The 25,000-nt window shown below is 42.5% G+C and overlaps 1 protein-coding gene across 1 annotated transcript in view; it reads right to left on the bottom strand.

Annotated features, from left to right (window-relative positions):
• Positions 1–25,000, bottom strand: part of sspo (SCO-spondin) — a 98,992-nt gene that overhangs the window by 27,920 nt on the left and 46,072 nt on the right. Inside the window, exons 42-88 of the mRNA XM_062441139.1 lie at positions 24,640–24,753; positions 24,378–24,505; positions 24,152–24,293; positions 23,865–24,018; positions 21,126–21,319; positions 20,943–21,015; positions 20,693–20,853; positions 20,345–20,500; positions 20,097–20,261; positions 19,817–20,008; positions 19,541–19,663; positions 19,000–19,129; positions 18,640–18,765; positions 15,351–15,442; positions 14,919–15,122; positions 14,665–14,835; positions 13,993–14,248; positions 13,829–13,875; positions 13,532–13,702; positions 13,246–13,380; positions 12,533–12,669; positions 12,347–12,441; positions 12,029–12,078; positions 11,602–11,772; positions 10,790–10,960; positions 10,584–10,663; positions 10,295–10,464; positions 10,147–10,193; positions 9,768–9,968; positions 9,406–9,576; positions 8,554–8,754; positions 8,267–8,366; positions 7,908–8,128; positions 7,544–7,696; positions 7,252–7,418; positions 6,948–7,093; positions 6,429–6,649; positions 6,184–6,219; positions 5,478–5,642; positions 4,470–4,685; positions 3,341–3,508; positions 2,969–3,103; positions 1,033–1,270; positions 767–919; positions 585–631; positions 263–433; positions 1–87 (exon numbers count right to left, since the gene is read on the bottom strand). The exon at positions 1–87 is cut by the window's left edge and continues 90 nt beyond it. Of these exons, the coding sequence (XP_062297123.1) occupies positions 1–87; positions 263–433; positions 585–631; positions 767–919; positions 1,033–1,270; positions 2,969–3,103; positions 3,341–3,508; positions 4,470–4,685; positions 5,478–5,642; positions 6,184–6,219; positions 6,429–6,649; positions 6,948–7,093; positions 7,252–7,418; positions 7,544–7,696; positions 7,908–8,128; positions 8,267–8,366; positions 8,554–8,754; positions 9,406–9,576; positions 9,768–9,968; positions 10,147–10,193; positions 10,295–10,464; positions 10,584–10,663; positions 10,790–10,960; positions 11,602–11,772; positions 12,029–12,078; positions 12,347–12,441; positions 12,533–12,669; positions 13,246–13,380; positions 13,532–13,702; positions 13,829–13,875; positions 13,993–14,248; positions 14,665–14,835; positions 14,919–15,122; positions 15,351–15,442; positions 18,640–18,765; positions 19,000–19,129; positions 19,541–19,663; positions 19,817–20,008; positions 20,097–20,261; positions 20,345–20,500; positions 20,693–20,853; positions 20,943–21,015; positions 21,126–21,319; positions 23,865–24,018; positions 24,152–24,293; positions 24,378–24,505; positions 24,640–24,753 (6,852 nt within the window). The remainder of the gene's footprint in view (positions 88–262; positions 434–584; positions 632–766; positions 920–1,032; positions 1,271–2,968; positions 3,104–3,340; positions 3,509–4,469; positions 4,686–5,477; positions 5,643–6,183; positions 6,220–6,428; positions 6,650–6,947; positions 7,094–7,251; positions 7,419–7,543; positions 7,697–7,907; positions 8,129–8,266; positions 8,367–8,553; positions 8,755–9,405; positions 9,577–9,767; positions 9,969–10,146; positions 10,194–10,294; positions 10,465–10,583; positions 10,664–10,789; positions 10,961–11,601; positions 11,773–12,028; positions 12,079–12,346; positions 12,442–12,532; positions 12,670–13,245; positions 13,381–13,531; positions 13,703–13,828; positions 13,876–13,992; positions 14,249–14,664; positions 14,836–14,918; positions 15,123–15,350; positions 15,443–18,639; positions 18,766–18,999; positions 19,130–19,540; positions 19,664–19,816; positions 20,009–20,096; positions 20,262–20,344; positions 20,501–20,692; positions 20,854–20,942; positions 21,016–21,125; positions 21,320–23,864; positions 24,019–24,151; positions 24,294–24,377; positions 24,506–24,639; positions 24,754–25,000) is intronic.

Raw genomic sequence — 25,000 nt, forward strand, 5'->3', positions numbered from 1 at the left:
CACACGCACACACCCTGCGGCGCGCCACGGACCCTGCGCCGCAGCTCCGGGAGCATGGTGACCATGGCGACCAGGGACAAAGGTCATCTGGAGATAAGCGAGTCAATAATGTACTTACTTCATAACTGTGTTTTGATTACACTTTTTATATAACAAGACAATACATATAATTATAAATATCATACACATATAAAACATTATGGAAGAGTCTTTGCTGTGGCAGATACAGTAATACATTCTGGCATTTCTGAGCCATACAAACCCAGACAAGGAGGAATCTGACAGTCCTGGGTTTCTCTCTCTGGCCCCTCACAGTGAGATCCATTGTTTCGTGGTGGGGGGTTGATGCAGGCACGGGTTCGAACCTGCGTGCCCCGCCCACAGGTCGCTGAGCAGTCAGACCACACCGACCACGGGGTCCAACCACCATCCACTGGAACCAACACACAAGTCTATTTGGCTATTTATCTTTTTAATATATTGTCTGTATTAGCTTTTTCTTCTCATGTAAACAGTAAATACATTTCCTAAGGTGTCCTGGCCTACTGTATATATTCTCTGTCATTAAAATAAATGTGGCCCACCTCTGCAGTCGATGTCTTGGCAGTAATCTCCCTCTGGAGTGCATGTGCTGCGAGGCAAAACAAATTAAAGAGTGTTTGAAATACAAAATGGAATCACTTAAATTCTCATTTCCTTTCCAGCGCAAACCCCTTACATAATCAGCCAAATATTATTTCCCTCTGTTTGGGTGCATGCGTCTCACCATTGTTTACACTCTCCTTGCAGCCAGGTGTCTCCCACATAGAGTTCCTTGTCGTCGTGGAGACAGAGAGGCGGGCAGGGTCCTGGATCGCAGGACTTATGCTGGACTTCCTCGAAATGGCAATCTGTTCCCCCGGTCTCTGAGACAAGAGATCTGACACACAAAAGAAGAGTGGATGACTTTCAAAATAAAGTACAAGTAAAATAAACTTATATATCTGTGAAAAGGGTGAATATGGAAAAAAAAAGTTAGTTTCTTTTCCTCACCTGTATCTTGTTCTCTGGCCCCGCCCACAGGAAACGCTGCATGACGCCCAACTGGACCAGGAGCTCCAAGTGCAGATGGGCTGGCAGCTGTGATTGGTGCAGAGGAGCTGTCCGTCAGAGCAGCTGCAGTTGTTACACTCCACCTGATGCCAGCTGCCTGCCGCCCAAACCTGCCCCAGTGAGTCCACGCAGTCGCACTGCCACAGCTGTACACACGCGCCGTCCTGCTGCAACTGGCCTGCACACACACACACACAAATACACAAGTCAGTCAAAATGTGTGTTATGTTGACCGAAGGAGACGAGGAGTGTGTCAAGGTTTATTAGATGTCATTTCATTACAGTCACTTCCCTGACCTTAACCAGCTGCTGCTGCAAAAAATAGCACTGTGATGACTTGGGGGGGGGGGGGGGGGGGGGGGGAGTTGCCAACTATGGACTGCAACGCCCCCAGTTCAGGTTTCGTAGGAGATCTTTGTTGTATGTCATTCTTCATCTCTTTCTCTCACCATTTCCTGTCATCTCACCATACCTCTAATAGTTTCTTGCCAGAAGTGATGCAGATGGGTTTTGGTTTTTATTTGTCCAGGTTTGAAATATCTGTCTCTGAGATTCAAAAAAATTATATTTAAAAAGCTGAACTGCAATATTTCTCTCCTGGTAATAATTGTCTGTTTTCAAAGGCACTATTTCTTCTGTAGGAAGTAGTTACAGTGGGGCCCGTGGAGTATTATTTCTAAAGACTATTATTGTATTGAGAAGGATGCGAGAGCAAATACTTTCTGACTTGAGCAGCAAAAGTTCCAGGTCCATCGGTCCCTGAATAACTGATCTCAGGGACTAAACTTGGAAGTTAAAAGTCCCAGTTGTGCATTGTGTTTGTGTTCCCACCACATCTGACGAAGCAGGTAAATCATGCAAATAAAGACCCATGAGGAGTTTAATTATGATGGCAGCATTTAGAGACGCAGCATGTGGAAACAATACACATATTTGTCTTGTGTTTTGCATTTACTGCTGCGTGAGTTGGGGTGAATGAGAAGGAGAAATGCAGAGGAGGGAACTTAGAGCATTCGTCTCCACAGTAACATTTGTGTAACATCTGCTGAGCGTTTATTTCTGCTTCAGAACTTAATGGCTGTGAAACAATCTGAAAACGCTTTATTTATCTCATTCATTACTTCTTGCTACTGCTGCTCCTTCTCTTCTTTCACTCTCTAACTGCTTCCTTGACCCCTGCTGCTCTCTCTCTCTCTGTCTGGCTCACTTGTTCTCTCAGCTCACTCCTTCGCTATCTATCTGTTTTTTCCTCTCCCTCTTTTCAAAAATGAGCCGGGAAGCCGACAACAAAGCCTTATTTTACTGTTAACATTTAATAAACAAAGAGTGATGTCCTCCCCTTGTCCTGAATTGATGAGAGAACGTCCACATTCCCTTTTATGAGCCAAGTACACAAGTCACACACAAGTTGAAGCCTCCGTATTGTGTGTGTTTGACTACACAGCACAAACTATATACAAATGCACAAATGATACTTATAGGGTAAATTCACTGTTGATTTTTGCTCTTTTCATAGGATTTGTTGACAAAAAGAAACATTTAAATAGAATAAAATATAAATAATAAAATGTGTGCTTGTAATTTGGGTGAACTGATCCTTTAAAAATGTATATTTGAACAAGATTAACAGCTAGTAATTTGGAAATCCACTTTTAGCTCCCGCAATATTGACTTTGGTGATTACTATTTTTAGATAGATAATTTAGATGCACAATAGTATATCCAAATACACACACTGCAGTGGTATATGGAGCTTATCTGTTGAATTCCAGCAGTCTCAGAACCTTTATCAGAGAATCCTTCAGATATACAGAAGAACACACACACACACACACACAGTCTTATCTGTTAATAAAATGATGGGGGGCTTCAGTACCTTTAGGGCAGCGACAGCCGGGTTGACATTCGGCGTTGCCTTGGCACTCGATGCCCTGCTGGAGGTCTGAGCAGCGCTGGGGACACTGGTTGGCACACAACACGAACTCCTGGCCCGGCGGACACCCTTTCTCATCTGACAATATACAAACAGAAGGTCATGAATTTTCCCATGATGCTGCAGGCATTTTGTTCACCTCTGCGAGAATGCTGTTCACAAGCTGTGTTGACTTTTCGAGACCATAAGAAAAAAAAAGACCATATGTTGAATTAATGAGCAGTCCGTGCAGAGAATGAACTAACCCTAGGGTCGCTGGAATCTACGCTCAACAAGTGTGTGTGTGTGTGTGTGTGTGTGTTGGATCTGTCTCACCGCAGGGCTTGGTGTTGCAGGGTTTGACCTGGTTCTTCTCTCCTTCACATTTCTTTCCACCGTTCTTAGGTGGAGGGCTGGAGCAGGAGCGGGTGCGTATGGAGCGCCCTCCACCGCAGCGTTTATCACAGCGGGACCAGGGACTCCACCTGGACCAGCCTCCATCCACTGCAGACACACATGACATGAATAGAAACAAAAACTTATTAAATACCATACACCAGTTTTACACTATGTACAACAAATGACATATACTTAACATTAAAGTCTTATTCCTGTTTAGTACGAAATTGGTGTCATTCTCATATTTTTGTGCATCATTTCTATCAGTTATGATAACATTATGCTCAGAATGCTATTATCTTATATTATACAGATTAATACACATTGGAATGGTGGCCAAAACTAAAATAGAACGGAATTAAAACTGCACCAACTGGACCTTAATGAAACACCTGCATCAGTTAGAGTTAAAATCTGTTTTTTAGGCCTTCATTATTTGACTAAATACATTTGTGTTAAATCAAACGCCTCCTTTGTGAGTTAATCTGGCCCTGCCAGGCAGCCATTGGTTTCAGTCATTCCACTAAAATATAAACATCTGTTTGTATTCTTGTCTAATTTCTGTTATTTGACAGTAATGCAGTATTTTTGCAGATTTTCAAACATGTACTACATTACCACACATCAGTAGTATGTTAACCAATGTGTAACTCATTAAATTCTGTTAACTATTATCTCAACCATGATTCACTGATTTTTTAAAAATCTTAATCATGCTCCTAGTTTCTACAGTTGGATTTTCATACAATTCTGAAATGAATGGAAATCACTTATTGCCTGGATAGTAAGTAAAACAATGTAAAAACTAAAAACACCTAGACTGGATCATTCCAACATTGCTGAATAATTTTGCTCAAGACAGCATGTCAAAGTAAAAGACATCATGTCAAAGTAAGAGACATCATGTCAAAGTAAGAGACATCATGTCAAAGTAAGGGACATCATGTCAAAGTAAGAGACATCATGTCAAAGTAAAAGACATCATGTCAAAGTAAGAGACATCATGTCAAAGTACGAGACATCATGTAAATTTCCTCAAAACTGCTGTGTGACTGCACCCACTGACCTCTGCAGGGCTTGATGTTACAGAAGCGATGCTCCAGGTTTCCTTCCAGGATGTCTTCGCACCATGAGCCGTTGGTACCGGGGCTGTGGAAGGTTCGGATCCTATGCTGCTGTCCCACCCCGCAGGACCGAGAACAAGAGCCCCAATTCCCCCACTCTGTCCACGAGCAGTTCCTCTTCACACAGTCGGGCCCCACGCATACGTCATCACCACCACCTGGAATACAACACAAAAGAATGAGGACATACTGTAGTAGCTGGAAATCACTCTAGCTTTTTGGATGGTATTCCAATTGTGTAAACTACTATTTACACTCTTTTGTATGCTAATCACACACTTTGGTATAAACCTCACATAAAAAGTCCAGCAGACTAACTCCCAGTGAGATTGGAATTAATCACAAGAGCTGCTCCATAATACAGCTTGTCTGCACTAATCTCTAGTAATGCATGCGCTGGTCAGTAAATAAAACAGTCCACTTAAAAACCTGTTCTGTTGAGTCTGAGATAAGCCTGGTAATAATTACAAACCACTACACAAACAATCACTCTGTGAAATCTGCTTTGTGAGGAGATGTTTTACTGGGGGAATACAGATTGTTACTTGCACCGTGTTCTATTTCACACGTATGATCTAAATCACAAATATGTATAAATAAAATAAATGTATTAGAAATGATGTGGTCTTTTTTATGCTGCCCAATACAGCTACAGTATTCTACCATTAACTACTGTCTATTGGAAGTTGAGTATTTTTCTCAAAAGTGGCTCTTGAATAGATTAACAACACTTCTCTTCAGTCTCCTATGCTACATATTACAAGCTGGTCCATTCTTATTCTTATAATATCACTACTCTCATGATGCTATTGTTGTATCTAGGCAACCAGGCTGGATGATTGGCAGGAGGCAGAAAAATATACAGTAAAATTCATGTTTACTGTATAGTGAGTGATACAGGGAAAGATATGATAGCAGCAATATGAGGCTGATAATATGAGCGCTCATACCGGCACACTGGGGAAGGTTACAGGCTTTTTCCTGGTGAGAGTTTCCGGAGCAGGGAGGTTTGATACACCGTCGATGGCGGGACTTGGTGGCCGGCCTGAGAGCATCACTGCAGGTTTTAGTGCAGGGACTCCACAGAGACCAGGGAGAGAAGCCAGCATCCTCGTCTATAGAAGATAAAGAAGCGGAAAGAGAGTGTTCCTTTAAATGCACTCTTTGTCTCATGGAGTATGTTGGCAGAAATGGTTAACGAAATCTTCAACCCTCTTCAACACTTGTCTTTGTGTTTGTTTTAAATTGAAAACAAACACAACATATAACATCCCTCCATAACAGTCTCAGCAATAATGAAAAATTCTAAAACTTAACAGTTAAAAGTGTATGCACATTATAATATTCCCCAATTACTCCTAAATAACCATATAAGTACTAATATATATATACACAATAAATACACATATGAACACCCATACTTACCCCTTAAATACACACATTTATACATACATTCAAATATATATATATATATATTCAGCATTAAAAAAAATAGAATAAACTTTTTTTTTAAACTAAGAATAATAAACAATTATTATTATTATTATTATTATTATTATTATTATTATTATTATCATCATCATCATCAATACAGTTAGTGCAATATTTAAACATATATTAAAAATATTTGTAAATGTGTATGAAGGTGTCATTTACCTGGTAGGGCTGGTTCTTCTGTGGGACCAACTATAACTGCCAACAACATGTGAAAATTCAATATCAGTGCAAGCTCAGGCATTTAGCAATGTGCACAAATGAATACTTTTATAATGGCTGCACATGTGACTCATTTATTCATTATTCAATTTAATGTAAAAATCCCCCCCAAAAACTAAACTTACAAACTAAACACACCCAGCTATCCAGTACATACTAAACCTACAGTACACTACTCTCTGTACCTGGGCAGTCGGGGGCCTGGCAGTATGTGGTTTCCTGGATTGGCCCCTGGCAGTCTCTCCCTCCGTGGGCCGGGGCGGGCTGAGTGCAGCCCCTGGAGCGAGTCTTCAGTCCCAGACCTCCACAGGACAGCGAGCAGGGGCTCCAGGGGCCCCAGGTTGACAGACCACCATCGACCGGGCAGTGCTCTAAGGAACAGTTCCACCTGCCGTGCTCACAGCCGCTAAACACACAGGGGAGGAGGAGAGAGGGGTGTGAGGAGGTTGATAAAGCAATAATGGTGATGGGAAAGTGAAAGCTTAAAAGTTAGAAAAGTGGACTTGAGGCCACAATTTGGTAATAACAATGTGTGCTTTATTTTAATATGCAAACCAGTGTGCTCTGTGCCTAATGAGACCTCAAATTGGGAACTACAGATGCTCTGTAATCTGCCAGCAGGAGAAAACAGTGTACTTAATTGGCAGTGTGAGGCTGTTTCTGATACAGTGTGGCTGCAAATATTCCCAAAGTCCTCTGCTCACCAGGAGCTGCAGTCATGAATCAATGTCTCTCCAGGCTGGAGCTCCACTCCCTCAGAGATGTTATGGAGGAGCAGAGATGAGACCGGCATTAATGAGACACTCTGGAGAGAAGCCAGAAACTTTTTGTCCACTAGGCACGGACACTCCTGAAACACAAACATTACACAAATAACCATCACAGCACATTAATTTTTGCTCTTTATAAATGTTTGGATTCTTTTTTGCACTCTGGTAGAAGCTTTATTCAGATGCACATATCATCATTCCATCAGACTGTAGAGGTTACAGATGGCTGAGAGCTCACCTGCAGGCAGAGTCCGTGGTGTTGGTAGGTGTGAGGTGGGCAGTGGCAGCCCTCCTCGCATCCATCTGAGTAGCAGGCCTCCCTGCCGCTGACCTGAGCGCAGCTGAACGGACAACCTTCACCTCGTTCGCACTCCCTGTACAGCCTGCCAGGAGGACAGCCCACTTCTGCCAAAAAACACAATGTCAGACAAACAAAAACACTCAAAAACTCTATATGAGCTTTGGAACACAAGAGGGAGGGAGGCTCTACAGGGTTGTACGGATATCGTACGAGGAAAGCAGGGACTCACCGAGGCAGACCTGGGTGTTGCAGGTCTTGCTCTGGCGGTTGAGGCCGTTGCAGGGTGGAGAGCTGCAGATACGAGAGCGGGACTGCTGCCCTCCGCCACAGCTGACCGAACACGCCGACCACTGAGACCAAGGGAGCCACGGACCCACCGAGTCTGGAGCCAAAAACACACAGAGACTTATAATAAAGCATAAAGAAAGATTGTTAATTCAAGACTACATGTCCTTTTATAACTTACTCTCTTTTCTGTGAATGCAAACATCTTGACTTAACTAAGAAGGATGATTTTTAGGGTAAAGTAAGAAATCAACTCCTGTTTTTCCAGCTTGTGTGTGAGTCTTAAAAGTCCAGGTCTTATTGAGTACCTGTGCACACATGTGTGTTGCATTCTTTCTGCTGTTCAGCGACCCCCAGGCAGCCTCTCCCGCCGCTCTGAGGAGACGGATTGTCACACTGGCGTCTCTTGAACTTGACTCCTCCACCGCATGGAAGCGAGCATATGGTCCAGGCTCCCCATTGGCTCCAGCCGCCGTCGACGTGGCAACCGGGGACTGAATGACACTGTAAAACCCCGGCCTCACATGAACTAAGGTAAAGCAGGCAGAGAATAAAGAACAAAAATAAAAGAAAGGTATAGATTACATTAATGTTGTTAATTCATTATAGTTATTTTATCATCCACATTTAACATAAAATGCTTCAGAAGTATTCAGTCGTGCTGTACCAGTTTTTGCAGTCACTGATGACGCTGTCTCCTGGGTTTACAAACTGCCAATCAGACCCACCAGGCCATACCCATGATGCATTGCTGGAATCTAGACCACCTGCCAAAAGATCAAAGCAAAAAAAAAAAGAAAGAGGAAGAGAGAAAAATATATAGATTTATAAAAAGAGAACAAATCAATAACCTGCTAACTGTCTTAGTACATCAGACAGTTATTGATTATATGCACCCACACAGTGTAACCTCTTTCACCTCCAAACTTCATGTAAACACATTGTGGCTCTCACCAGTAGCAGAGCTGTTGTGGTACTTGCAGCGACACTCCTCCCTCGCCACGCACGCTCCGTCCTGGAGGACCATGTCGCCCGGACAACCGCAGGTCCGGCTGCACTCAGGGGAGTCCAGGCACACTGTGTCGACATGGAGATCGGAGCACGAGCGAGGACAGGGCTTTCCACAAGGCCATTCTTCCTGGCCTCCACCGCAGTCTGCAGGAGGGAGCAGCGACGGTCATATTTTGACAAACATTAGAGAACTTTACGCAGCATATCTTAGTAAATCAATGTGTGAGACAGTGTAGAAGAACTACAAAAACAAAGAGATTTCCCCACTGGTTTTAGATAAAGTATAGGTCCACAGATGAAAACAGATGTGGGTCAGCCTAATGAAATCACCTGAAATTCAACACTATTACAGCTGGAGTGGAAAACCAATAAACCTCCTGATTGTGTCTAAATGAGGAAAAAATGCGTTCCTGAAATGGATGATTGATGAAAAATGTTGGGTTGAATCCTCCCTGACCCTGCGGCCCTGTCGGCTTATCACAGCTGTGCAGAAGTCTGTCACCTTGGAGTTTATCAGTAAGTGCTGTTATCATTCTGTGAGGTTTTAGATACGCACAGGAACATGGGAGAGCAGTTTGGTTCAGTTTATTTCAACAGGCCTTTTTATTTTAGTTTCATTCAACTTAAGCAACCTCGTTTCTCTGCTGCTATTCACCAACAGGGACACAGAAATGCTAATGGAGTTCCACCTTGTTTCTTTTAAGGCCATTTCATTTATTTTCACATCTTTACAACAGCTCAACTTCGACCGCAGTTTTTTGCTCACTCTGTCTTCATTTTTATCCATTGACTGACCTGAGCAGACGGTAACATTGTCGTGGCAACTGCGGCGCTGCCTGCTTTCGCCGAGACAGGGCAGACCACCGAATCTGGCGGGAGGGCTGTTACAGTCCCTGGTGCGAGTGGACGATCCAGCGCACCCGTCACAATCTGACCAAGTTGACCAGGGACTCCAAGAACCATGGACTAGAGGCAGCAATGAGAGAGGGAGAGGCACGAGAAAATCATATGTGGCAGTTTGAGGTCACACCAAAAGATGAAAAAAACACATATAGAGACAGAAAATAGAAGAATTACAAGAGAAAATGAAGGTGCAACAGAGGACAAGCCAAGCTAAATAGCTATTAGTCACTGGGCTGGAAGTGGAAGCATCCTACCTGGACAGAAGGTGATAACAGGGCAGGGCTGTCTCTGGATTTGAACCCCGATCCTGTTGTGTATTTCCTGTTCTCCAGAGCAGGGCTCCCCTCCTGCTTTGGGCTCGGGACAGCCGCAGCTCCTGTAGCGGGACACAGACTCTGCCCCGCAGGTCCTGGAGCAAGGAGTCCACTCTGACCATTCACACCAGTCGCCTGACACTGGAAAGACACAGAGGTACGTAGAGTTTAGAGCTTAGGCCATTACCACATACATATAACATCTCAATTGAATGGAATAAAGATGTTTCTATAAGGCGTGAAATCCTGAATAAAGACATCTTTTTATATACTTTTTGATAGAATTTGATGTGTGAGACTTGAAGCTGGTGTAACTCACCTGGACAAGGATATCTGGTGCAGTTGAGCCTCCCGCCTTCACAGGTGCTGAAATAAAGAGGTGGTAACAACAAAATGATCCTTTTCTTATCCTTTCTTTCTAATTGGTTTTCTATGAATGCCTAAATATGTAGGTGTGTACGACTGACCAGTTGTTACATCCATCAGGGGCTGCAGTGGTCTCTCCTAGCTCCAGCCGGCCTCCAGTGCTCAGATCCAGGCAGGGGCAGTCTTCTCTCTCTACACACACTGTCCCGTTAGCAGACAGGATCTTTCCTTCTGTACAGTAGCATCCTGGCTCACAAATCCACTCACAGTGCTGTCATTCAGAGAAAAAAATCCCTTCATCAACACCACAGTTCTACATTTTATTCCAAAAAGAATGACTCAGTGTTAATCCAGAGGTAATGGGTGGAAATATTTTGGAGAGATACTCACTGCCAGATCATCACAGGAGCGTGGGCAGGAGGGTCCGCAGCTACTGAACACTGTGCCTGGCACTTTGGAGCATGGCGCCACTGAAAACACACACATGCACACACATACAGTGCAATGCTACATCAGTGGAGTACTCTTTTAGTATGCACCTGCAGACAAAACACACTCCCACACACATGTGCATTCTACACAATCTCTCAACATACCTGGGCAGTGGTCAGTGTTACAGGTGATAACCTCTGTCCCCAGCCCCTCGCAGTAATTCCCTTCCCCCTCAGGAGTGGGACTGTCACACTCTCTCCTCCTGCTCCGAACACCCCCGCCGCATGACTTGGTACAGTCTGTCCAGTTAGTCCACTGACCCCAGCCGCCATCACCTTGAAATGCCAAAACATCATGATCAAACAGCAAAAGAAAAGGAGACTTAACAGCAAATAAAGGTTAGTCAGATGTCAGCTACAGTTGTTAAGAGCTGGTAAATAATTGCCTTCATCAGAAAATAACAATATGAATGATACCCTGTGTGTGCAGTCTGTACTTTTGGACATTCTTTCTGATAAAAACAAGCCAAAGCCAGGCATGAGTGAGCAAAAACAAACTGATCCATTCCAAATCATTATTATAGTCATACACAAGGAGTTTAATTAGATTTGATATTTTTTGCAGTATATCATTTTCATATCAGTTTCAAGATGTCCTTTTTTTAAAAGATTAACATAATCTTAGTTAAAAACAAATGAAAAATTCAAAGATGTTCCAGTAATGTTTATGTGGGTGTAGTAAGTTCAATCTGTAAACTCACCTGGATCATAAAAGATTTAATTTGCTTTGATGAACTAATACAATATTGTTTGTATCTCTACACTGTATATTCATATTCATTCTCTGGCTTAAGGTTAGAGGATGTTTCCAAAGCAATTGACTCATGCTAAAACAAATTCAGTTTGAGAAAAACATGAAACTTTGCTCACAGATCTTCAAAAGGTAGATATAGAAGTGCCAGTCAATAGAAACTCACGGTCACATGGGGCGGTGATGCATACTTGATCCTCACGGTGAAGTCCCAGACACGGCAGACCGCTGCCGGAGCGTAGGGGGCTGGAACAGAACCGGTAGCGAGACTGGAGACCTGCTCCACACGAGACGGAACACTGACCCCAGGGAGTCCACACAGACCACTGGCCATCAACTGGAGATTGTGTGTGTGTGTGTGTGTGAGCAGAATGAAGAGGAAAGGATGCATGTTCATGTTCATATTACTTTTTCTTGTTGTTTTGCATCACTACATTGCCACTGAGAATCATAAGCTAAATTGAATTGAACTGAACATAAGGCCTAGCATGTGAAAATGTGACCCATTAAACAATGATCTGAAAACAATGAAATAGTTAGATAGAGATAAGTAGATAAGCAGATAAAGATAAAGTCAGTGACTTTTTGCCTACCGTTACAGCTGACTCGAGAGCAGTTTACCAGCCTCCCTGCTTCACATGTACTGAAATAACACACACACACACACACACACACACACACACACACACACACACACACACACACACACACACACACACACACACACACACACACACACACACACACACACACACACACACACACACACACACACACACACACACACACACAGGTTAAATCATACTTTTTATCTCTTCTTTGTACACTGATGAACAGAAGGACATGCAGCTATGGTGACATAAATTCATGATGGCCCACAGCAACTAAAGAATAAAGGCAGTTATACTTACCAGTTGTTGCAATCAGTTGAAACAATGTCCCCTGGTTTGTACTGCTCTCCATCCACATCACAGCGACACTCAGACTCCTGGACACACACGCCATCCTAGGAATATGAATGAGAACGAAAAGTAATGGTGTAAGTATTCTCTCTATATTTTCTGGTTTATTTATCTCTATAATGCTGTTTGAACCACCTGCTGGACAGTCCCATGTGGACACTGGCAGCCTGGTGTACAGTTACTGCTGATGTCCATCGAGAGGTCTGTACAGGACACTGCTCCCCTCACACACTGCTTCCACTCCTGGCCAGGGGGACACACTCTACCATCACCTGAAACAGCAGCAGATTCCAACCAGAGATCAATAAAAAAATACTCAGTATAATCAAAAAAACTGATTTTTATTAAAAAGTGGACATCGATGAGCCCTTGTTGTCCGATACTTACACAACAGAAGCTCCTTGATACACGAACATTACATTAAGTAAGGCAATCAAATAATAATATCATCCATTAATGTGCCAATACAATTAATTTAATTGAAATATTGATGTTGCCAAAAACTACTGGGTGCCTACTGTGTGTCTTCTTTATAGCATACATAATGAGAGATTTATTTACAAATTGGGATTGGATGTACTAGAATAACCATTCAACCCTGTTCCCTCTTAAAACACTGAAATAAAATCTCAATGAATTATACAAGCCTCTCTGTAAATCATTTTTTTAATACCTTAAAAATTGGTTTCTTTATGAGTTTAATAATACTGTGGTCTGAGGCAAAAATACAATATATGCAATTAATATCTAACAGAAGTTGTAGAATACATTCTGTAGCCAATTTGTAAAATCCTGTCATTAAACATAATGGTATTCATAGATGATTGAGTGTGTAGTTCTTGCCGTACCACATGGCTGCAGGTTACAGGCGCTGAACTGCTGAGGGGTGCCGTGGGTTCGGATGGGCCCACGTGTTCGGGTCCTGTAACCTCCTCCACACGTCACTGAACATTTTGACCAGGAGCTCCATGGCTCCTTCACACCTAAGACACATTATAATAGGATTAACTTATTTATATTTTTAGATTTAGCTTCTTTTAAACTTCTTACAATTTACACTAGGAAAAAAAGAAAACTAGTCATTCAGACCAGGTACATGGTAAGGTACATTATTCAGTGAGGACACTTCCTCACCGAAACAGGGTTCAATGCTACAAGTGTCGATCCCAACTCTGTCTCCTTTGCACGGGCGTCCGCCGAAAGCTGGAGGTGGATTGGTCCCTGATCGGTATCGCCTTCTCACACCGACGTCACATGTTCGACTGCAAGCGCTCCACTGCGTCCAGCTGCTCCAGCCACAGTCCACTGAGATACACACACAGGACGGAGAAAGAAAGAGAAAATAAGAGAGAATAAGAGACTTTAAGATTGAGGAGGGAGGGAGAGAGATGATGAATGTACATCCAAAGATGCATTCAACAGGTCACTTACCAGGGCAGGGAGCTGTTCCACACTCCATTTCTCCATTAGTGCAAGAGCTGATGGAGACACAACAAGTGACATTTGATTTTAGAAATGTCACTGCATTGTAACATTAACAAAAAATAATTGAGTTAAATATGGTTATAATTTGTGTCTTTTTGCCAGTACAGTACCAGTTATTGCAGGTGTCCACAGGCAGGGTGGCACCAGCAGGGTACAGCTCCCCCTGGTGGTAACACGGGCACTGTGCCAGGGGTACACAGCTGCTGTTGAACAGGTAGAAGCCAGGGGCACAGTAGCAGCCATCATAACAGGCGGTGGCACACTGCACCTCTGTGGAGGTCATGTCCAAACACACCCGCGGACAAGCACCGCCCTGAGCCTCACACTCGGCTGCTGTCATGTACACCATGCCCTCCGGACACACACCTGAGAGACGAGGAGTGGAAGTAACACACACACACACACGCAGGGATTCATTGTAGAGGGGACAAACAACAGGAACACAATGCAATACAAAATTATCACAAACTAGGGCCTGGAATATAGAACTATAGAGTTGACATTTCATTAAGACAGAACAGACAGATTGCTTTCATTTATCAGGTGCTTTTATAATTTTGTCCATACAGTTGTAACTAATGATCAATACTTAATAAGGAGCATGATTCAGTGTGTTCACACTGAAACTATTTCCTGGTTATTGGCTCTAAATAACAGAGAGAGGCAAAAAAAATTAAACACCCCAGATACCAATAGAGCCTGACTTGTGTGATAACAGCTAAACAAATCAATATGTTCTCTGGCCCTCTATAGGCTGAGTAACAAGAAAACATTTCCATTACCCGAGCAGGGATGAGAGTTGCAGTCTCTTGTCTGCATGTGAGGCCCGCTGCAGCTGTTACCCCCATATTGTGGCGATGGAGAGCTGCAGAATCGTTCTCTTGTCTGGACGCCAGAATCACACTCAGAAGAACACTGAGACCATGATGACCACTCTGACCAACCGCCATTCACTGGAACGTTACAATTTAAATCAGTCTCTTTAGTCTTACACATCAGCTATAATGGTTTCAGTGTGAGTCACCATCTGTCATACCTGGACACTGGACAGTGTTGCAAGGCTCTTGCTCCTCGCTGTCTCCATCGCAGGCAGAGAGCGAGTGTGTGCGGTTGGAGGACGCGAGTGTGTGGTTGCAGCTGCGGAATCGCCGCCTGATTCCCACATCGTCTACGTGGTGGAAACACGTCTTACTGCACTCTGACCAGCTGGTCCATTTACTCCAAACTCCATCTGGTTGCACTGGAAAACAAGAAGAGGGCAAAATCATCCTCAAGCAATATGTATTTAAATAGATGATCAAGGTATTTCATTTAAGGCATACAGTATATATTCCATATTCCAGAGAAACATCCATAACTAAGTGTGACTGAGTGTGACTATTTTAAAAGGTAAAAGCATACAGTGTGACAGCATTAGTTGTGTGTGTGTGTGTGTGTTTGTGTGTGTGTGGTGTGTGAGCAGTCGTACCAGGCAGGCAGGGGCTGGAGCAGCGGCGGGCTTCAGAAGCGTCTCCTTGACAGGGCTGGACTCTGAATGCTCCTGCTGGGATCACTGGAGACCTGAGGAGACAAAGTCAGACAAAGACTGAGTCAAGTGCACTGAGACAGAAGTGAATAATGAAAGTAAAGTTGATGATATATGTGGTTAAACTGGGCTGCTGCAGCAATAAAACAAATACAACAGGGACAAATTAGCACATTAGGATAAAAAACAACTCAACTTTAATTATAAGCCCAAAATACTTCACAGATTAAAACAATACAGAAAATCTAAAATAAATAAAAACAATAATAGACAACCACAAATAAAATAGTGCAACAATAAAGCTTCAAAAATAGAATAAAATATAATAAAAGTCATTAAATGCACATCAGGGATAAAATGGCATAAAAACTAATTACTAAAATTTACTCCAAATTAAAAGTGAATGACAGATTAAAACAGATAGTTCTTTACTTTCCTTTTAACAATGCAGAGAGAGCTTTTAATTCTTATATCTATAAGGAACATTTAAAAGAGAAGCAGTGGAGGACCTCAGTGATGCTGTTGGAATATAAACTGAAGAAATTCTCTGATGTAATGACACGATTATTTAGAGCTTTATATACAAGTGAAAGAACTTTAAAATCAGAAGATACACGTAGCCAATGGTGTGATGTGATCCATTGTCTTTGTTTTAGATAAGACTCTGAACTAGCTGTAGTTTTCTTATAGACTTTTTAGGTAATTCAGTAAAAAGGGAATTAAAATAGTGCAAATGGGTGGTAATATAAGCATGAATGAGCATTTCAGCATCTCTATGAGTTAAAAAAAAAAAAGGTCTGACCATATTTCTGAGATGAGAAAAGACCCTGTTAAAATGAGAATTAAAATCACTCCCAAAACACTCTAAAATGCTGCTGTTGATTAGATGCAGAGGTAGTTGATTAAAAACAATTTTCTTTAAAAGTTTACCAAGGAAAGGTCTGTTAATGGTCTGTAATTGTTTAGCTCTGAGTCATCTAGATTGGATTTCTTCAGGAGAGGTTTTTGTCTTGACAGCTTTGGGGAAGATGCCTAAATTAACAGTGGAGTTTATTATACTTGCTGTTACTTGGGAGAGGCTTTGGATACAGGATTTAAACAGCTTGGTGGAAATACGATCTACAACACAAGTGGAAGATCCTGGTAATTACTTTACTGATGGCATCTTCTGACATATGAAGGGAGGACATAATAGATGAAGGCCCATGGGCAGGGAGATCACAGAGAGTTTGAGTATCTGTGTTTACAATGCTGACTCTAATAGAAAGTCTTTTTTCATTAAAAAATGAAGCAAATTCTTTGCTTTTAAGAGTTATTATGAAGACTGGGAGCAGGTGATGGATTTAGAAGATTGTCAATTATGGAATAAAAGCACTTTGGGATTATTTGACAAATGGGTTTGTCTCTCTTTCCTGAAAGCTTTATTGTACATTATAACTCCATCTTTTAAAATGTCAAGTGAACATCTAGTTTGCTTTTCCTCCATCGTCTCTCAGCTTTGACAATTTCTTTTCAGCTGAGAAATTACAGCAGTTCGAGGGTGATTTGTGAATTAATTGCCTTTTTTATTTGTGCAGGAGCAACTGTATCTAATGAGAATCTTAATTAGGGTTTAAACCCCGAAGGAGTAGAACTCCATTTAGTGTTTGCTAGTTTATTATTGTTATTCATTTTCTGCTGCAGCGGCTCATGTTGCTGTGAGCTGGAATGAGTAAAAAACCTTGAAACTTGGCCCTATAACTGGAAATGATGCATGTGCTTCCCAAGAAATATGAGCCCAATCAGACAGATGGTGGCGCTGTAATTAAGGCTCAAACACTCATTTTGGAAAGGCCCCTCACATCATAAGTCTCAATGACTCGTAATTCCACACACAAGTCCAGCTCAGTGTGCTTTACCAAAAAAGCCTCTTAAACCATAAAAGTCTGCCAGGGCGGATTTTTTGCTCATTTGCATGAACAGAAAAACAGTGCTATGAACAGATATTTGAAAAGAACTTGGAGGTCTACTTCATCAACACCAAATTGGGTACACAGCTACTATAAATTAGCAAGATGAGTCCAAAAACATGGCTGCCAACAAGAAAATACCATAGCAAAGGGAACACCATTTGCTCCATCATAAATCTTTGTATATACCTTCAGTCCATGATTGGGGATAGGTCTACCAAAGCATTTTGAGCCAATCCCACAGAAGGCGCCACAACTGTGTATCTAAAAACCTTGTGGACAGAATGTCCCCAAAATTCTCGTGCATGCTCTTGGGGAAAGTAATACCCCAAAATCTGAAATGCCATACTGATTGGTGCAACTATCACATATTTGCTCATAACTGTCATGTTTGGGGGATGATAAACAGTCACAGTGAGCAGAGGCTGCTGTGCTCTGATAATCATTGCTAGTATCAAGTATTCAAACATTAGAAAATTGCCAAAAGAACACTGAGTGCAAGTAAAACTACTAGAAAAAAATTCCCACCCCCTCTTTGATTTTGTCTATTGGAGTATAAAAAGTTGAGATTAGTAGAAGACTAAACAAATTAGCTGTAGCAGTTGAAGTAAGCCAAGCTTAAGATAAAAATAAAACGCTAAAGACCTGTTCAGAAATAAAGTCATTAATATAAAACATCTTGCTAGACAGAAATCTAATGTTCAGAAGTGCTAACCTTATCGGCTTGAGATTGGGTTGCAATGGGACTGACTGTGTCACATCACTTGTCACTAAACTGTGTGCGTTTCTGCCATGATGAGAGATCAGTGTGATGTTAATATGCAAACCTGAGATGTTGTGAAAAAGAAGTCTACACTGATATTTCTTAGTGTTACTGCGACAGCTAACTGTAACAGGAATGGAGAATATCTCATTGTTCACAGCTGTTGAAGGGTGGTAGAAACAGGGGGTTATTTTTAAGGATTAACTTTATGAAATGACAGAACTATGACAGTTCCTACATGATGTGGATGTCAGTCATTTGACAGTTTGCAGGACTTCAAGTGTGAGTTCTATATTGTAGGCTGACAGTTGTTTACCGTTACAACCTAGAAACTTAATGCATTAAGCAGCATATATGATGCAAGTACAGACTTAATGATGCAGTATGATTAAGCTTCTGTTGTAATTATGGGTCTTATGGAATGTAAAATGAGGCTTTGATGCCTTTCAATAACTGTTAAAGTGTTCCGTCCATCAAAGAATAAGGTGCTGTAGAAATGTACGAAATTAAATAAGTTCACCTGTAGCGTTGTTGTAGCCCCAGTCCACACGTCACATCACATGGTGACCATGACGACCACGCTGACCAATGACAGCTTGCCATACAGCTGGATGGGTCACAGATGATTTGTCCATGTTTGCAGACACTGATGGGAAATGAATATGCTTTTTTAAAACTTATTTACAAACTTAATAGTAACATACATCATAAAGTAGTAGTCCAGTGGTCCAACACAGCACTGGGACACATTTAAGTGTGCACTCCTCATCAGAAAAACACTTTGCTGAAGTATGGGTTTACATTGCAATTCATGGTACAAAGTAGAAAGGTAGACAAACAAACAATAAAAGCAGAAAATAAATGTGTCTGTGTCCCCCACCATTTGGTACACTGGTCCCTGTTGACTGTCTGTCCTGGCTGAAGTGTTTGGCCGTCCCAATGACACACACATTGGCTGGCATTCACACATCGTCCTTGCTGCAGGTACAAACCAGTGGGACAGCGACACCCTGGAGAAAGACACAATTTATGTCTTAAATCAGTGTTTCAGCTGAAAGTGAATAAGCAAATATATCTAGCAAAAATAAACATGGGCATTACTTTAATGCAGATGAATTGTGACTTTAATGTTTTGTCCGTTTGTTTAACAGAATCATTTAACAGAGTATATTTATGTATGTAAAACACTGTATGTACAGACTAATTGCATAACAGTCATAAATCAGTTGGTTCCAGAGCATTATTAGTGCCTAAATTTACCCCCACTTAATGTAAGCAGAAGAGACAGAAACAATATCATTTTGGCAGCAGATGCCACATAAACTATATATAATGTGACTTTTTTATGAGCAGTAACTGAATATGAATGAGCAAGAGCTTTTAATTCAACTGAACATTACCAATAGTGTATAGTGTTCTACCTGGTACACATGCTGCAGTGCAGTTGTTGGTCAAGCTGAGATGTGAGCAGGTAGGAGGACAGGACTCGACTCTCCCAGCCTTACAGTCTGCCTCAGTCACCAGCATCATGCCAATGACACAACCTGAACAACAAACAAATTGATTTAAAGAAGCTCACAGATTTAATCATGCGAGATAATACAATAATCAAAGTGATCAGTAACTCAGGCTAGAAGAAAATGCAGCAAGGCTTTTAATACCAGCAGCAGATGATAGTGTTCGACAATATGAGTCACCTGTCTGTGTGTCGATGTCTTTGGTACAGGGCTGGGTGTTGCAGCTCTGGCTCTGCAGGGTCATACCCTCGCAGTCTCGCCCACCGTTCTTCGGGGGAGGAGCAGAGCAGGTCCTGTTCCTCTGCTTGACACCCCCTCCACACTCAGCGTCACATTCTGACCATTCTGTCCACTCTGACCAATGACCGTCAACTACAGGGGAGGACAAAGGTAGCAATGAGGTTGAGATTACCATTACATCGAATGTCATACGTGTAAAGCAAGAACGACAGTAGGACACCTGGACACGCTCGAGGGAAGCATGCTCGGCTGTCAAACTGGGCTCCGCCACAAGCCCCTCCAGGTAGAGCCTCCCTCATGATGTCCCTTTGTCGGAACAAGGAGCCAAGACCACAGGACACACTGCATGCACTCCATGCTGTCCACGGGGACATGATGCAGTCCACTAGAGGAGAGGAGAGCAAGAAAGTATGTGAAGATTTCCCTGTTTGGTCTTATTACCACTTAAGTGAGGGAGATAAATCTTACCACAGTCTTTCTCATCTGATCCATCCACGCAGTCCTTCTGCAGGTCACACCGGCGGTCCAGGTGAACGCACTCCCCACTGTCACAGGAGAACTGTTTGGGAGAGCAGGGGTTGGGCACTAGGGGGCGCTGCGTAGTCACCGGTTTAGCTGTTGTTCCTGAGTAGACAATGAAAAACAATAACAATACACAATTACATTTTTAATTTCCTTTCATTTCATTTAATATTTTTAATGTGTGTGGGGTCCACTGAGGGACAAATATCACTTGTAGGTGTTGTGTAAAATTTAAGTAATTCTAATTTCGTGTGCTTCCACTGGTTTGCTCTCTGGTAGGTTGTTGATGCGTACCACAGCGTTCTTCATCAGACCCGTCCACACAGTCCCGTCTGCCGTCACACACCTGCGCCGAGTCCACACAGCCAAATGAGCGGCATGCGAACTGGCCCTCCACGCAAAGCACTCTGGGTAGGCCACCATCAGAAGTGGTTGTGGTGATCCAGGGGGCTGCAAATGAATAGAGGTTACAATCTGTCCTTTTATGTATAAAGTGTTAAATGATGGTTCCTAACTGGTTTTATACTAGAAAGACTGCTTTGTCTCTTCACCTTTTGTGGTTTGCAGCCCAGGTCCTCCAGGATGGACTGATGTGGTGAGATGAAGCCCAGGATGACCTGTGGTGACCCCTGATTCAAGAGATGATTAACATTGTGTTGAAACAGCAACAATTTACTGGCAGAAAAAATAAATAAATGTGATAATCAGTTGCTGTACTTATGCATACCAGTGCTTGGGGTTGTAGGCTTCTGAAGTCCAGGTTGACCTGTGACTCCAGACCTGGTGGAATGGAGGCCTGGGGCACCAGTTGTACTGTCATTATGGAAACCTGGCCCCCCTGTAGAGCTGGTCTGGTTCTGCAGACCTGGAGAGCCTCTGGTTGGAGCTGTACCTGAAGTAGCAGATGATAGAAAGAGACATGGATGAGGGCAGACATGGAAATAAGAAAACAAGGGAGGCAGAAAGGTTTCTCCTCCCTATGTTTCTTGACTAATCTGTCACATTAAAAAACATTTTTTATCACAAATAAATGGAGGATGGGATTTGGTATGAGTGTTGTGCCAGCTCTCACCACAGTTGATCTCATCTGAATGGTCCTTGCAGTCTGCTCGACCGTCACAAAGCACAGAGACAGAGACACATTCTTTACTGTGCTGGCAGGCAAACTGGCCTGGCTTACAGCGCGGCACCGTCACTTTCCCACCATCAGAGGGCGACGTCGTCACACTGCTGGGTGTCACCAGCTCATCTTCAAGAGCAAGAGGAAAAAGTTATTTCATTCTGACAAATATTTTTGGAAAACAAGAGTGAGTGAGAGGGAGATGCTATGCCTCACCTCCTCTGCAGCCGAGGATCTCAACACGCAGGTAGAAGGTGTGTCTGAACTCCACAGGGATGATACGCAGGTAGCGAGCTCGGACCAGCCGACTGAGCCAGCGGGTCACAGGGGTCCTGCCCACCATCCGCACCTCAAACACCTACATCACAAAAAAAGAAGACTAAATGATAAGAGGCTTTGTTTTCCTCAATATGTTCAATACACATTTTGCTGTGAGAGGTTTCATGCAAACACAGAAGCAACTTGATGTTAAACCTTACTACAAATGTCCAAATGAATACAAATACCTTAGCAGGGCCACCATGTTTGCCATTCTCAGTATAGTCTGTGAAGAGGCTGCTGTGCAGGGCGAAGGCCAGGCGGAATTTAGTGAGGTAACCCCACATGCGCTCACTGCCCTGAGTCACAACCCCTGATACCCACGTGGGCTCCAGGAAGTCCACCTGAAAATATGGCTGAGGGTCTGTAGGTAAGGGGCTCCATCCAGGCTCCATAACCTGACTGCAGTTACCACAGAGGAACATTTTTTATCATTTTTGTGAGTGCTTTATAATCTCCTTTATTATCTCCTTTAAAAGAATCAACAGCAAAATACTGTAAACCACAAGATTTTTACAGTACATACATGCAGAAAGTGTTGAAGCTATTATACAGTTTAGGTGTGATAACCATACAAAGATCAGATGACTCACACGTTGGGGACGATGTTTAGTCGACCAGCATCAGCAGGGTTGTTCTCACGATGTGTTGAAGAGGTCAGCTGACCGTAACGAATGCTCCCATCCTCCAATCCGAGGGGAGAGGAGCAGATGCCTGCAGAATGTGATGAATCTTGATACCACTCAACACAGCCAGTTTGGCAAATTGAACATCTCAGATACAACACATTAAAGCATGGTGTCTGATGCCAAATCTGAATTTCTTATTTGAAAATTGGAAATCATTCAAATGTGCAATATGCAAGCTGCAATTTGCAAAATGACATCATTTCCTTTCATATTAATTTTAGTTTGTTTAACTAATCAAAAGGAACAACCATACTTGTGGCCCATACATGAGCCTGTCAGAGAACTGTAGGACTTGCACATTTATCAGCAATTTGTGAGTGACAGTCATTTGTGAAAGGGGCCACAGAGGTTAACAACTGAGATTTTTAAAACAACTCTAGTTCACAGAAAATATATAAATCTAAATAGCATTTAACACTCACCACGATGTCCTGGTCCACCATCCTGTAAATGTATTAAGAGAAAAAAAATTGTTATTAATATGAACCTATATTAACACCAGTGCCTTTTGGATTTTGTGTAATTCAAGATGATCACATCATTTTTCAGCACCCATGGTCATCACTGATAATCTATCTCTAAATCTGCTTCTTCTGTGTTGCAGATTGCTACAACATGTCTGTATATTCATATGTATAAGTGTCTGTTTTAACACTAGTGTTCAAAAGTATAAAATCTGATAGAAACGTTGCTGATTAAAGTTCTTTAAAGTTCAGGTTACATCAGAAGGAGAAGAAGAAAATAAGGTCATACACAATGTGTATACAGCAGTGAGACAAAACTGGAGATTTTTCCTTACCGTTGGTGTTACTGCAGGATGCGTAACAGCAGCTCTGGATGGGGTCCTCAAAGGGACAGGGGTGGGTGTGTGTGATCTGTAAATTGACACATTGCAACGACGATATTTAAATACAGTGGCTACAATTCTTCTTTGATAACATTGTGATTTATCAAATATCAAAATAACTACAACTACTTATATTAAAACTACTTCAAATAATGATAATGGTGCTCCACTGACTGGGTGACGTTGTCATGTGGGTGGCAGCCAATTTCATCCTCTCCTCTGGGACAGTTGGGGATCCCATCACATCGCTGCCTTGCCTCAATGCAGCCACCTGGTGGAGGGCAGGAGAACTGACCAGCAGGGCAGCTGCGTGGACTGGTGGTTGTAGGGGAGGGCTGCGTACCTGCATGAGTAAGAATCACTTCTATGTTCATTTTTGGTTTGTGTGAATTACAACACCCATGAAAAGTTAAGTAAGAAGTGAATAAAAGTAAGAAACTGTATTTTTAAGTGACTGAGGGGTAAGCAACTCCTTTCGACTACATACAAATGAAACAAAGGTGTGTTAGGATGGAAGGCTCACCGCAGTACTTCTCATCTGATCCATCACCACAGTTGTTGACCCCATCACAGACAACTCCCAGTGGACCTGCTGGCACACAGCGACCATTCTCACACTGGAACTCCTTCTCTCTGCAGCCTCCTACTGGGGAGACTGAAGAGGGAGGAGTGGGGGTAGTCGACCAGCGATAACCTGGAGAAGGGGAGAGGAGATTAAATGAAGGTTGAAGGGAGGAGAGCATTTTAGAAACCAATTTGTATGTAACACTAACACTAACCATCTCCACAGCCCATGATCTCAAGGCGAAGGTAGATGCCATTCTGAAAGTCATGTGGCAGCAGGCGGACAAACCGTGCTGACACCATTCTGTCCAGTCTGCTCTCAGCCACCCCTCGATCGTCATGGTTACCAAAGAAAACCTGGGGGGACAGTGGTAAGAGATTGATTTAAAGATTTGAAAGTACATGATGGAAAGTTGTTTGGACTTGGGTCTGGTGTCAGACCTTGGCTCTGGGCCGGGCATCGGTGATGAGCTCTTTGTAAGTGTACCACTGACTGCCATCTTTGCTGAATTGGAGGTAGAAGCTGGATACATAAGTGCCAAACACACCACCACCCTGGGTTAGCACACCTGGATTAGGGTAGAGAAAGAAGAAGACAATTCAATCAATATTTAAATGAGAAGATATGTTGTTTGATGAGAACAAACACTACATCAGGAATTTGAACTGTACTACGACTGCATGGGCAGGTGTAAATGTATACCAGTGATGTTGTATGACTTCAGTAGGTCTGTCTGTAGATAGGGGCTTTGTGTGTTGCTACTGTGTCCCTCAGGGCTCCGCTGTGGAAGGTCCTTATATTCATCTGGTTCTGGACTCCAACCCTGAAAATAAACATTTTGCACATCTATTGCTTCACTAACAAAGTAAAAAGAGCACAGATAACAGATAAGAATACAAATAAAACTCTTACTCAAGGCAGAAAAGCAAATCAAACTTCCTATTACGTCTATCTATGCCTTTAAGCAAAAATCTGGGGCCCCAAACTATAGGATTTAGTCTTTTTTCAAAGCTCAGATGAGAAGAGCAGTCCTGAGGGTGGTGGGGATTTAACAACTTTCTTA

This window comes from Scomber scombrus, chromosome 20, assembly GCF_963691925.1.
Source record: "Scomber scombrus chromosome 20, fScoSco1.1, whole genome shotgun sequence".
NCBI classification, from domain to species: Eukaryota; Metazoa; Chordata; class Actinopteri; order Scombriformes; family Scombridae; genus Scomber; species Scomber scombrus.